Genomic DNA, 12,328 nt, shown 5'->3' with positions numbered 1-12,328 from the left:
GGTGGATGGATTATATTGGCAAAGGAGAAATGCTCACTAACAGGGATGTAAACACATTTGTGCACAAAATATGAGAGAAATAAGCTTTTTGTGCGTATAGAACATTTCTGGGATTTTGTATTTCAGCTCATGAAACATGTTGCATTTATATTTTTGTTCAGTATACATATCAAAAGTGTCTAAAGATGACGTGACTTCAACTGATGATGAATTGGCTTTATTGTAGTGTGACCTAATCCTGTTATCCCTCATTCCCTCCATCCCTTTCTCCCTCCTCTCCAGGTTGGTCTAAGCAGAGACAGGCTGCCCTCCCTCCCAGCCCCTCCAGTCCAGGAGGGGTGCGTCCCGGCCCGGGTCCCGGGGATGCAGAGGCCTTGCCCTCCTTCCACCTGTGCCAGCCCTTGGAGTGTATCGTGGAGGAGACGGAGGGGAAGCTTAATGAGCTGGGCCAGAGGATCTCAGCCATAGAGAAGGCCCAGCTGCAGTCTCTGGAACTTATCCAGGGAGAGCCGCTCACCAAAGACAAGATCGAAGAGTTGAAGAAGAGCCGGGAGGAGCAGGTGAGAGCAGACAGACAGATGGATCATTTATAGGTATAGGACCACAGAGATCCTATTGAATTATTAGAGGGGATGAGGTCGTAGACCAGTGTTTCCCAAGCGCTGTCCTGAGGGCCCCAAGGGGTGCACGTTTTGGTTTTTGCCTTAGCACTACACAGCTTATTCAAATGATCAAAGCTTGATGATGAGTTGGTTATTTGAATCGGCTGTGAATTGCTAGGGCAAAAACCAAAATGTGCACCCCTTGGGGTCCCCAGGGCAGAGTTTGGGAAATGCTGTCATAGACCCTCAATACAGGTAGGTAAAGGGCACACAATGGAAAATGTTGTAACTTTTTGCAATGCAAAGCGAAAATGTGTGTTTCTTATTCCAGGCAGTCCAGGTAGTTCCATCTCCGTTTCATTTATTTATTTTGGTTGGTGCCTAATGAACACTACCCAGGTCTGAAGGGACCAGATGGGTCTAGGAAATATGTTGATAGATAGATGGCTCCACCCATCTAGTCTCTCAACCAATGGATGAGAGAGGTCTGATTTCTCTCCCCCGTGGCGTGCGTGTCTTCTAGGTCCAGAAGAAGAAGAAGATTCTGAAGGAGCTGCAGAAGGTGGAGCGCCAGCTGCAGTTGAAGACCCAGCAGCAGTTCACCAAAGAGTACATGGAGGCCAAGGGCTTGAAGGAGGAGCAGGAGGCAGGCCAGGACCCGGGGCCAGGGCCGGGGGTAGGGGCCAACACTACCATGCCTGGGGCCCTCACAGCACCACCGGGGGTTAACACGCACACACAGCCCGGGTCGGATACAGGGTCTGATGAGGAGGGGAACAGAGAGGAGGAGGAGGAAGAAGAGGAGGAGGAGGAGGAGGTTAGGAGTTGTTGGTGGTGTTCTGTTATTTCTGAGTAATCAAGAGTTTCTGCTTTTCTGACATTCTCCTCCCCTCATATCTAATAGAAACAGACCTATCATCCCCTCATATCTAATAGAAACAGACCTATCCATCCCCTCATATCTAATAGAAACAGACCTATCCATCCCCTCATATCTAATAGAAACAGACCTATCCATCCCCTCATATCTAATAGAAACAGACCTATCCATCCCCTCATATCTAATAGAAACAGACCTATCCATCCCCTCATATCTAATAGAAACAGACCTATCCTTCCCCTCATATCTAATAGAAACAGACCTATCCATCCCCTCATATCTAATAGAAACAGACCTATCCATCCCCTCATATTTAATAGAAACAGACCTATCCATCCCCTCATATCTAATAGAAACAGACCTATCCATCCCCTCATATCTAATAGAAACAGACCTATCCATCCCCTCATATCTAATAGAAACAGACCTATCCATCCCCTCATATCTAATAGAAACAGACCTATCCATCCCCTCATATCTAATAGAAACAGACCTATCCATCCCCTCATATCTAATAGAAACAGACCTATCCATCCCCTAGCCCAAATCTTCATTTCTTCTGACTGTCTAAGTTGTCCTGATCACATTTCTGCTGTTTTTTGTGAAAACTGTTTCATACTTTTAGATGCTTTGTTAATTTGTTTTAAGTTTGCCTTGTTTCTATTCCAGGATGACGATGATGAGGAGGATGAAGATGATGATGACGAGGTGGAAGGAGAGGAGGAAGATTACACTAAGCTTCCCCAGGTGGACACCATCCTCTACAGGGATGGACAGCAGCCCCCTCTGCCGCCCTCGCCCTCCCCCCAGCCCCTGTCCTCCCCCCACTCACATCTCCACCCCCCTCCCCCCCTCCAGACAGCCTTCGTGCCCATCCAACCCCTACCCGAGTACAGCCCGTGCCCTGCCGACTACCCCTGCCCTGGCAGTACCAGCCCTGATCTGCAGAGGGTACTGGTGGGCCAGCAGATGCTGGGTCTGGGTCTGGGTCTGGGTCAGGGGTTAGGACCAGGGATGGTAGGGCAGCAGGCCCCAGACGGACTCATGGTGGCTACGCCCGCTCAGACACTTACAGACACACTGGATGACATCATGGCAGGTGAGTGTGTGTAGCGTAGCGTGGTCTTACAGCTGTTCTGCCTGCTGTGGGTGGGTGGGTGCATCTCAATAGTCTTAACTCCTTTCCTCCTTAGTATACTCCCCGTCTCTTTTCCTTCCATTCTGCCTGCTGTGGGTGGGTGGGTGCATCTCAATAGTCTTAACTCCTTTCCTCCTTAGTATACTCCCTGTCTCCTTTCCTTCAACTACACTGACTTGAAAGAACAGGACTGATGAACAAATTCCCCAAAGGAAAGGCCTGAAAAGTAACAGATGCTTACTTCTCCCTCCTTCTCCCTCCCCTGTTTCTCTCCTCCTCTCTCTGTTCCAGCAGCTGTGAGCAGCAGAGTACCCATGCTGAACACTACGACGTCCCCCACCCCCCTGTCTGACCCCCTGTCACAGACCCCCTCCAACATGGGCTCGCCCCCCTCCCCACTGCCCCTCTACCCCTCTGTGGACATCGACGCACACGTAAGTCACTGCTCACACACACACACTGTGGAGATCGATGCTCATGTACTGTAAAGCCCATGGTCACGCATACACACACATTCAAGACTGAGAGACAAACCGATACACACAGTGTTGTTGTAAATGTGTGTCTCCCTTCAGACGGAGAGTAACCATGACACAGCGCTGACGCTGGCCTGTGCCGGAGGACACGAGGAGCTGGTGTCTGTTCTCATCGCACGAGGAGCCAACATCGAGCACCGCGACAAGAAGGGTAACAAACACACACACACATGAAGTTACTGTTCATTCTGAATGTTAGTTGGGCCGGTATATCCGTCAGACATGTTTTATTTTCTGATTAATCAGGAATATATTTTTCTTACATCCAAGATAGGATTTATACAGTGTTCAAAGTGTTTCACATTGTATTGGGTGAATTTGGATATTTGGTTCTGACCCCCTCTCCTCGTCCTTTCCCCAGGTTTCACCCCTCTGATCCTGGCTGCGACAGCGGGCCACGTAGGTGTGGTGGAGGTCCTTCTGGATAAAGGAGGTGACATAGAGGCCCAGTCAGAGAGAACCAAAGACACGCCCCTCTCCCTGGCCTGCTCAGGGGGACGACAGGAGGTACACACCATAGAGATCTGATTTAAATGTGTTTAATTATTTCTAATATGGAATTCTATGGTACACTCTCACTTCCCTTCTATGAATCACCACACTGAAACGACTCACTGAATCAACTCGCCTTTCACTGAAATAGCATATTGAAAACATAATAAAGACTATGTCCCAGTACTTACAGATAACTGTCCTAGGTGGTGGAGTTGTTGCTGTTGCGAGGAGCCAATAAAGAGCATCGTAACGTGTCAGACTACACCCCTTTGAGCCTGGCGGCGTCCGGAGGCTATGTCAACATCATCAAGATCCTCCTCAACGCCGGCTCAGAGATCAACTCAAGGTACTGGGCGAGACAGGGCAGGGCGAGACGGTGCAGTGCAGGGCAGGGCAGGGCGAGACGGTGCAGGTCAGGGCAGGGCGAGACGGTGCAGTGCAGGGCAGGGCGAGACGGTGCAGTGCAGGGCAGGGCGAGACGGTGCAGGTCAGGGCAGGGCGAGACGGTGCAGTGCAGGGCAGGGCGAGACGGTGCAGTGCAGGGCAGGGCGAGACGGTGCAGTGCAGGGCAGGGCGAGACGGTGCAGTGCAGGGCAGGGCGAGACGGTGCAGTGCAGGGCAGGGCGAGACGGTGCAGTGCAGGGCAGGGCGAGACGGTGCAGTGCAGGGCAGGGCGAGACGGTGCAGTGCAGGGCAGGGCGAGACGGTGCAGGGCAGGGCGAGAAGGGGCAGGGCGAGACTACATCTTATTTTCTCTTCTCTTCTAACTGATAACACTACTTTTCCAGGTCTTGATCAAATACATTTATTTCTGAAATGTCTTACATCAGAAACTTGCACCGTGTTGTTTAAATGAATGATGACTGCGTCTTTGATAGTGAAAGCCCCTCACATCTCTCACTCATTGATAAAATCCACCCTCAATATCTCTCTCTCTCTCGCTTTCTTTCTCGCTTTCTCTCTTTCTTTCTTTCTTTCTTTCTTTCTCTCTCTCTAGGACGGGCAGTAAGCTGGGTATCTCTCCCCTGATGCTGGCAGCGATGAATGGTCACGTTCCAGCAGTCAAGCTACTGCTTGACATGGGCTCAGACATCAACGCTCAGATCGAGACTAACCGCAACACGGCGCTGACCCTGGCCTGCTTCCAGGGCCGCGCTGAGGTGGTCAGTCTGCTGCTAGACCGCAAGGCCAACGTAGAGCACAGAGCCAAGGTGAGGAGACCGGACCAGGACTGCACATGAACTGTTAGTCGTCCATATTATAGTAGTATATCAAGTCCAGAGCCAAGTTACATATAGGGTCTGGGGAATCCTAACTTTAGAATTGTCACTCTGTCTCAGTGCATGACTAAGTGATTTGAGTGAGGGATTGGCCCCATATTGTACATGTGATGTTGACCTCCCTCTCCCCTGGTAGACTGGTCTGACCCCTCTGATGGAGGCGGCGTCGGGGGGCTATGCTGAGGTCGGCCGGGTGTTGCTGGATAAAGGGGCTGATGTCAACGCCCCTCCTGTCCCCTCGTCCCGAGACACAGCCCTCACCATCGCTGCAGACAAGGGCCACTACAAGTTCTGTGAGCTGCTCATCAACAGGTGGGTGTTAAACCAACCAATCAAATAATCAATCATTCTGAATGAATCAGTCTTTGTCTGAGTGGGTATTCATTTTGAAGCCAGGAATTTCCCTAAAAGGTAATGTTTTAATTATCTCCTTCATCTTCTTTTTATCCTGTTTATCTCTCTTCTCTTAACTCCTCCCTCTTTTATTCCGTTCTCCAGAGGGGCTCACATTGACGTGCGCAATAAGAAAGGGAACACCCCTTTGTGGCTGGCGGCCAACGGCGGCCATTTTGACGTGGTTCAGCTGCTGGTGCAGGCCGGGGCCGACGTAGACGCTGCAGACAACCGCAAGATCACACCGCTCATGGCTGCCTTCCGCAAGGTAGGTCGTGTGGCAGGATGACCCTTCCCCTCTGCAACACCTGGCCCCCTCACTACCTAGTTCTACTACTAGGTCCTACAGTCTACCGCCTCCCTTTACTGCCCCCAGCCTGAAACAATGTTGGTCTATTTTACAGTTATCTCATCTCGCTCTATCTCCTTGTGTCTGTTTCTCAGGGTCATGTAAAGGTGGTTCAGTACCTGGTAAAAGAGGTCAACCAGTTCCCCTCAGACATTGAGTGTATGAGATACATCGCCACCATCGCTGACAAGGTAACACTCCTCCACCAGGTTGGAATGATCACTCTTTGAGTTTGTATGTTGGCTGGATATCATTTACTGTCAAATGCGGCATATCTTGTATAAGTATGGCGGTGGGTTAGAAAGAGTTGTCTCCACCAACTCTCTCCATTCCTCCCTCGCTCTCAGGAGTTGTTGAAGAAGTGCCACCAGTGCATGGAGACCATCGTCAAAGCCAAAGACCAGCAGGCTGCTGAGGCCAACAAGAACGCCAGCATTCTCCTCAAGGAGCTCGACCTGGAGAAGTCCAGAGAGGAGAGCAAGAAGCAGGCCCTGGCAGCCAAGAGAGAGAAACGCAAGGAGAAACGCAAGAAGAAGAAGGAGGAACAGAAGAAAAAGCAGGAGGAGGAGGAGGAGGAGGAGGAGCAGAAGACTACCAAGGAGGAGGAGGAAGACTGTGAGATGCAGAAGGAGGACGAGTCGGCTGAGGGTAAATTATATATTGATTTCAATATCTAATCTTTTGTTCCCAAAAATGCTGATTATTAACGTTTGTTTGCTGTAGCTAGTTTAACAAAAGCAAAGATTGCAGTCAATCCTTGTCCATAGACTGTTTTCAAAGTAAGGAAACAAATGTCTAATATGTAATATTGTGGAACTATCCCTTCAACTCTCCGTCCGTCCCTCCCCCTCTCCAGAAGTGGACCCCCCCATCGACCCTCCCAGTGCGACCACCACCACCACCATCGGTATCCCCGCCACCTCGGTCTCCTTCAGCTGTGTGTTCGGCAAGAAGAGGGCCAGTGTTGCCACGACGACCAGCGCCAACCGCAAGAGCAAGAAGAACAAGATCAAGGACTCGTCCTCCAGCGAACCAATCATACTGCAGGACCCACAGGTATTAACCAATCATACTGCAGGACCCACAGGCGTTTGGTGTATTTAAAATATAGATTCACATTTTGATTTTTTTTGTGTTTTTTATTTATTTATTTATTATTTATACATACAGTGAGGGGAAAAAAGTATTTGATCCCCTGCTGATTTTGTACGTTTGCCCACTGACAAAGAAATGATCAGTCTATAATTTAATGGTAGGTTTATTTGAACAGTGAGAGACAGAATAACAACAACAAAATCCAGAAAAACGCATGTCAAAAATGTTATAAATGTATTTGCATTTTAATGAGGGAAATAAGTATTTGACCCCTCTGCAAAACATGACTTAGTACTTAGTGGCAAAATCCTTGTTGGCAATCACAGAGGTCAGACGTTTCTTGTAGTTGGCCACCAGGTTTGCACACATCTCAGGAGGGATTTTGTCCCATTCCTCTTTGCAGATCTTCTCCAAGTCATTAAGGTTTCAAGGCTGACGTTTGGCAACTCGAACCTTCAGCTACCTCCACAGATTTTCTATGGGATTAAGGTCTGGAGACTGGCTAGGCCACTCCAGGACCTTAATGTGCTTCTTCTTGAGCCACTCCTTTGTTGCCTTGGCTGCGTGTTTTGGGTCATTGTCATGCTGGAATACCCATCCACGACCCATTTTCAATGCCCTGGCTGAGGGAAGGAGGTTCTCACTCAAGATTTGACGGTACATGGCCCTGTCCATCGTCCCTTTGATGCGGTGAAGTTGTCCTGTCCCCTTAGCAGAAAAACACCCCCAAAGCATAATGTTTCCACCTCCATGTTTGACGGTGGGGATGGTGTTCTTGCGGTCATAGGCAGCATTCCTCCTCCAAACACGGCGAGTTGAGTTGATGCCAAAGAGCTCAATTTTGGTCTCATCTGACCACAACACTTTCACCCAGTTCTCCTCTGAATCATTCAGATGATCATTGGCAAACGTCAGACGGCCCTGTATATGTGTTTTCTTGAGCAGGGGGACCTTGCGGGCGCTGCAGGATTTCAGTCCTTCACAGCGTAGTGTGTTACCAATTGTTTTCTTGGTGACTATGGTCCCAACTGCCTTGAGATAATTAACAAGATCCTCCCGTGTAGTTCTGGGCTGATTCCTCACCGTTCTCATGATCATTACAACTCCACGAGGTGAGATCTTGCATGGAGACCCAGGCCGAGGGAGATTGACAGTTATTTTGTGTTTCTTCCATTTGCGAATAATCGCACTAACTGTTGTCACCTTCTCACCAAGCTGCTTGGCGATGGTCTTGTAGCCCATTCCAGCCTTGCGTAGGTCTACAATCTTGTCCCTGACATCCTTGGAGAGCTCTTTGGTCTTGGCCATGGTGGAGAGTTTGGAATCTGATTGATTGATTGCTTCTGTGGACAGGTGTCTTTTATACAGGTAACAAACTGAGATTAGGAGCACTGCCTTTAAGAGTGTGCTCCTAATCTCAGCTCGTTACCTGTATAAAAGACACCTGGGAGCCAGAAATCTTTCTGATTGAGAGGGGGTCAAATACTTATTTCCCTCATTAAAATGCAAATCAATTTATAACATTTTTGACATGCGTTTTTCTGGATTTTGTTGTTGTTATTCTGTCTCTCACTGTTCAAATAAACCTACCATTAAAATTATAGACTGATCATGTCTTTGTCAGTGGGCAAACGTACAAAATCAGCAGGGGATCAAATACTTTTTCCCCTCACTGTATATGTATATATATGTGTGTGTTTGTATATGTGTATATATATACACACACACACACACACACACACACACACACACACACACACACACACACACACACACACACACACACACACAGTGGGGAGAACAAGTATTTGATACACTGCCGATTTGCAGGTTTTCCTACTTACAAAGCATGTAGAGGTCTGTAATTTTTATCATAGATACACTTCAAATGTGAGAGACGGAATCTAAAACAAAAATCCAGAAAATCACATTGTATGATTTTTAAGTAATTAATTTGCATTTTATTGCATGACATAAGTATTTGATACATCAGGAAAGCAGAACTTAATATTTGGTACAGAAACCATTGTTTGCAATTACAGAGATCATACGTAGGTCTTGACCAGGTTTGCACACACTGCAGCAGGGATTTTGGCCCACTCCTCCATACAGACCTTCTCCAGATCCTTCAGGTTTCGGGGCTGTCGTAGGGCAATACGGACTTTCAGCTCCCTCCAAATATTTTCTATTGGGTTCAGGTCTGGAGACTGGCTAGGCCACTCCAGGACCTTGAGATGCTTCTTACGGAGCCACTCCTCAGTTGCCCTGGCTGTGTGTTTCGGGTCGTTGTCATGCTGGAAGACCCAGCCACGACCCATCTTCAATGCTCTTACTGAGGGAAGGAGGTTGTTGGCCAAGATCTCGCGATACATGGCCCCATCCATCCTCCCCTCAATACGGTGCAGTCGTCCTGTCCCCTTTGCAGAAAAGCATCCACAAAGAATGATGTTTCCACCTCCATGCTTCACGGTTGGGATGGTGTTCTTGGGGTTGTACTCATCCTTCTTCCTCCAAACACGGCGAGTGGAGTTTAGACCAAAAAGCTCTATTTTTGTCTCATTAGACCACATGACCTTCTCCCATTCCTCCTCTGGATCATCCAGATGGTCATTGGCAAACTTCAGACGGGCCTGGGCATGCGCTGGCTTGAGCAGGGGGACCTTGCGTGCGCTGCAGGATTTTAATCCATGACGGCGTAGTGTGTTACTAATGGTTTTCTTTGAGACTGTGGTCCCAGCTCTCTTCAGGTCATTGACCAGGTCCTGCCGTGTAGTTCTGGGCTGATCCCTCACCTTCCTCATGATCATTGATGCCCCACGAGGTGAGATCTTGCATGGAGCCCCAGACCGAGGGTGATTGACCGTCATCTTGAACTTCTTCCATTTTCTAATAATTGCGCCAACAGTTGTTGCCTTCTCACCAAGCTGCTTGCCTATTGTCCTGTAGCCCATCCCAGCCTTGTGCAGGTCTACAATTGTATCCCTGATGTCCTTACACAGCTCTCTGGTCTTGGCTATTGTGGAGAGGTTGGAGTCTGTTTGAGTGTGTGGACAGGTGTCTTTTATACAGGTAACGAGTTCAAACAGGCTTCTTAAAGAAAAACTAACAGGTCTGTGAGAGTCGGAATTCTTACTGGTTGGTAGGTGATCAAATATTTATGTCATGCAATAAAATGTAAATTAATTACTTAAAAATCCATACAATTTGATTTTCTGGATTTTTGTTTTACATTCCGTCTCTCACAGTTGAAGTGTACCTATGATAAAAATTACAGACCTCTACATCTGGTGTGGCCACCAGCTGCATTAAGTACTGCAGTGCATCTCCTCCTCATGGACTGTACCAGATTTGCCAGTTCTTGCTGTGAGATGTTAAGCTACTCTTCCACCAAGGCACCTGCAAGTTCCCGGACATTTCTTGGGGGAATGGCCCTAACCCTCACCCTCCGATCCAGCAGGTCCTAGACGTGCTCAATGGGATTGAGATCCGGGCTCTTCGCTGGCTATGGCAGAACACTGACATTCCTGTCTTGCAGGAAATCATGCACAGAACGAGCAGGATGGCTAGTGGCATTGTCATGCTGGAGGGTCATGTCAGGATGAGCCTGCAGGAAGGGTACCACATGAGGGAGGAGGATGTCTTCCCTGTAACGCACAGCGTTGAAATTGCCTGCAATGACAACAAGCTCAGTCCGATGATGCTGTGACACACCGCCCCAGACCATGACGGACCCTCCACCTCCAAATCGATCCCGCTCCAGAGTACAGGCCTCGGTGTAACGCTCATTCCTTCGACGATAAACGCGAATCCGACCATCACCCCTGGTGAGACAAAACTGCGACTCGTCAGTGAAGAGCACCTTTTGCCAGTCCTGTCTGGTCCAGCGACGGTGGGTTTGTGCCCATAGGCGACGTTGTTGCCGGTGATGTCTGGTGAGGACCTGCCTTACAACAGGCCTACAAGCCCTCAGTCCAGCCTCTCTCAGCTTATTGCGGATAGTCTGAGCACCGATGGAGGGATTGTGCGTTACTGGTGTAACTCGGGCAGTTGTTGTTGCCATCCTGTACCTGTCCCGCAGGTGTGATGTTCGGATGTACCGATCCTGTGCAGGTGTTGTTACACGTAGTCTGCCACTGCGAGGACAATCAGCTGTCCGTCCTGTCTCCCTGTAGCGCTGTCTTAGGCGTCTCACAGTACGGACATTGCAATTTATTGCCATGACCACATCTGCAGTCCTCATGCCTCATTCACGCAGATAAGCAGGGACCCTGGGCATCTTTCTTTTGGTGTTTTTCAGAGTCAGTAGAAAGGCCTCTTTAGTGTCCTAAGTTTTCATAACTGTGACCTTAATTGCCTACCGTCTGTAAACTGTTTGTGTCTTAACGACCGTTCCACAGGTGCATGTTCATTTAATTGTTTATGGTTCATTGAACAAGGATGGGAAACAGTGTTTAAACCCTTTTTTACAATGAAGATCTGTGAAGTTATTTGTATTTTTATACGAATTGTCTTTGAAAATCTGGGTCCTGAAAAATTTGTTTCTTTTTTTGCTGAGTTATATTTATATAATCTATATATACACACAGTACCAGTCAAAAGTTTGGACACACCTACTCATTCCAGGGTTTTTCTTTATTTTTACTATTTTCTACATTGTATAATAATAGTGAAGACATCAAAACTATGAAATAACACATATGTAATCATGTAGTAACCAAAAAAGTGTTAAACAAATCAAAATATATTGTATATTTGAGATTCTTCAAATAGCCACCCTTTGCCTTGATGACAGCTTTGCACAGTCTTGGCAGTTCCAAACTGCCTCTGGAAGCAACGTCAGCTCAAGAATGTTTCCATGGCCGAGCAGCCGCACACAAGCCTAAGATCACCATGCACAATGCCAAGCGTCGGCTGGAGTGGTATAAAGCTCGCCGCCATTGGACTCTAGAGCAGTGGAAACACGTTCTCTGGAGTGATGAATCACGCTTCACCATCTGGCAGTCCGACGGACGAATCTGGGTTTGGCGGATGCCAGGAGAACTCTACCTGCCCGACTGCATAGTGCCAACTGTAAAGTTTGGTGGGGGAGGAATAATGGTCTGGGGCTGTTTTTCATGGTTGGGGCCCCTTAGTTCCAGTAAAGGGGAATCTTAATGCTACAGCATACAATGACATTATGGACAATTCTGTGCTTCCAACTTTGTGGCAACAGTTTTGGGAAGTTCAGCATGACAATGCCACCATGCACAAAGCGAGGTCCATACAGAAATGGTTAGTCGAGATCGGTGTGGAAGAATTTGACTGGCCTGCACAGAGCCCTGACCTCAACCACATCGAACACCCTTAGGATGAATTGGAACGCCGACTGCAAGCCAGGACTAATCGCCCAACATCAGTGCCTGACCTCACTAATGCTCTTGTGGCTGAATGGAAGCAGGTTGGAACATTGCTGCGGGGACATCTAGTGGAAAACCTTCCCAGAAGAGTGGAGGCTGTTATCGCAGCAAAGGGGGGATCAGCTCCATATTAATGCCCATGATTTTGGAATGAGATGTTTGAC

The 12,328-nt window shown here is 48.3% G+C and overlaps 1 protein-coding gene across 3 annotated transcripts in view; it reads left to right on the top strand.

Moving 5' to 3' along the window:
- LOC311125466 (ankyrin repeat and KH domain-containing protein 1-like) overlaps positions 1-12,328 on the top strand; it is a 52,562-nt gene that overhangs the window by 28,487 nt on the left and 11,747 nt on the right. For 2 of the 3 annotated variants that reach the window (XM_084199517.1, XM_084199516.1), the window contains exons 16-28: positions 283-560; positions 1,126-1,419; positions 2,152-2,581; positions 2,915-3,054; positions 3,196-3,307; positions 3,518-3,663; positions 3,855-3,997; positions 4,649-4,862; positions 5,068-5,243; positions 5,430-5,592; positions 5,769-5,864; positions 6,021-6,321; positions 6,530-6,729. In XM_084199517.1, coding sequence (XP_084055643.1) covers positions 283-560; positions 1,126-1,419; positions 2,152-2,581; positions 2,915-3,054; positions 3,196-3,307; positions 3,518-3,663; positions 3,855-3,997; positions 4,649-4,862; positions 5,068-5,243; positions 5,430-5,592; positions 5,769-5,864; positions 6,021-6,321; positions 6,530-6,729 — 2,693 coding nt within the window. Of the gene's footprint in view, positions 1-282; positions 561-1,125; positions 1,420-2,151; positions 2,582-2,911; positions 3,055-3,195; positions 3,308-3,517; positions 3,664-3,854; positions 3,998-4,648; positions 4,863-5,067; positions 5,244-5,429; positions 5,593-5,768; positions 5,865-6,020; positions 6,322-6,529; positions 6,730-12,328 lie in introns of all 3 variants that reach the window. The other variant, XM_084199515.1, reaches the window with a different exon arrangement.

This window comes from Coregonus lavaretus, assembly GCF_964263955.1.
Source record: "Coregonus lavaretus genome assembly, contig: HAP1_SCAFFOLD_324, whole genome shotgun sequence".
NCBI lineage: Eukaryota > Metazoa > Chordata > Actinopteri > Salmoniformes > Salmonidae > Coregonus > Coregonus lavaretus.
Note: the sequence above shows the minus strand (reverse complement) of the source record. Positions and strands in the feature narration are given on the sequence as shown.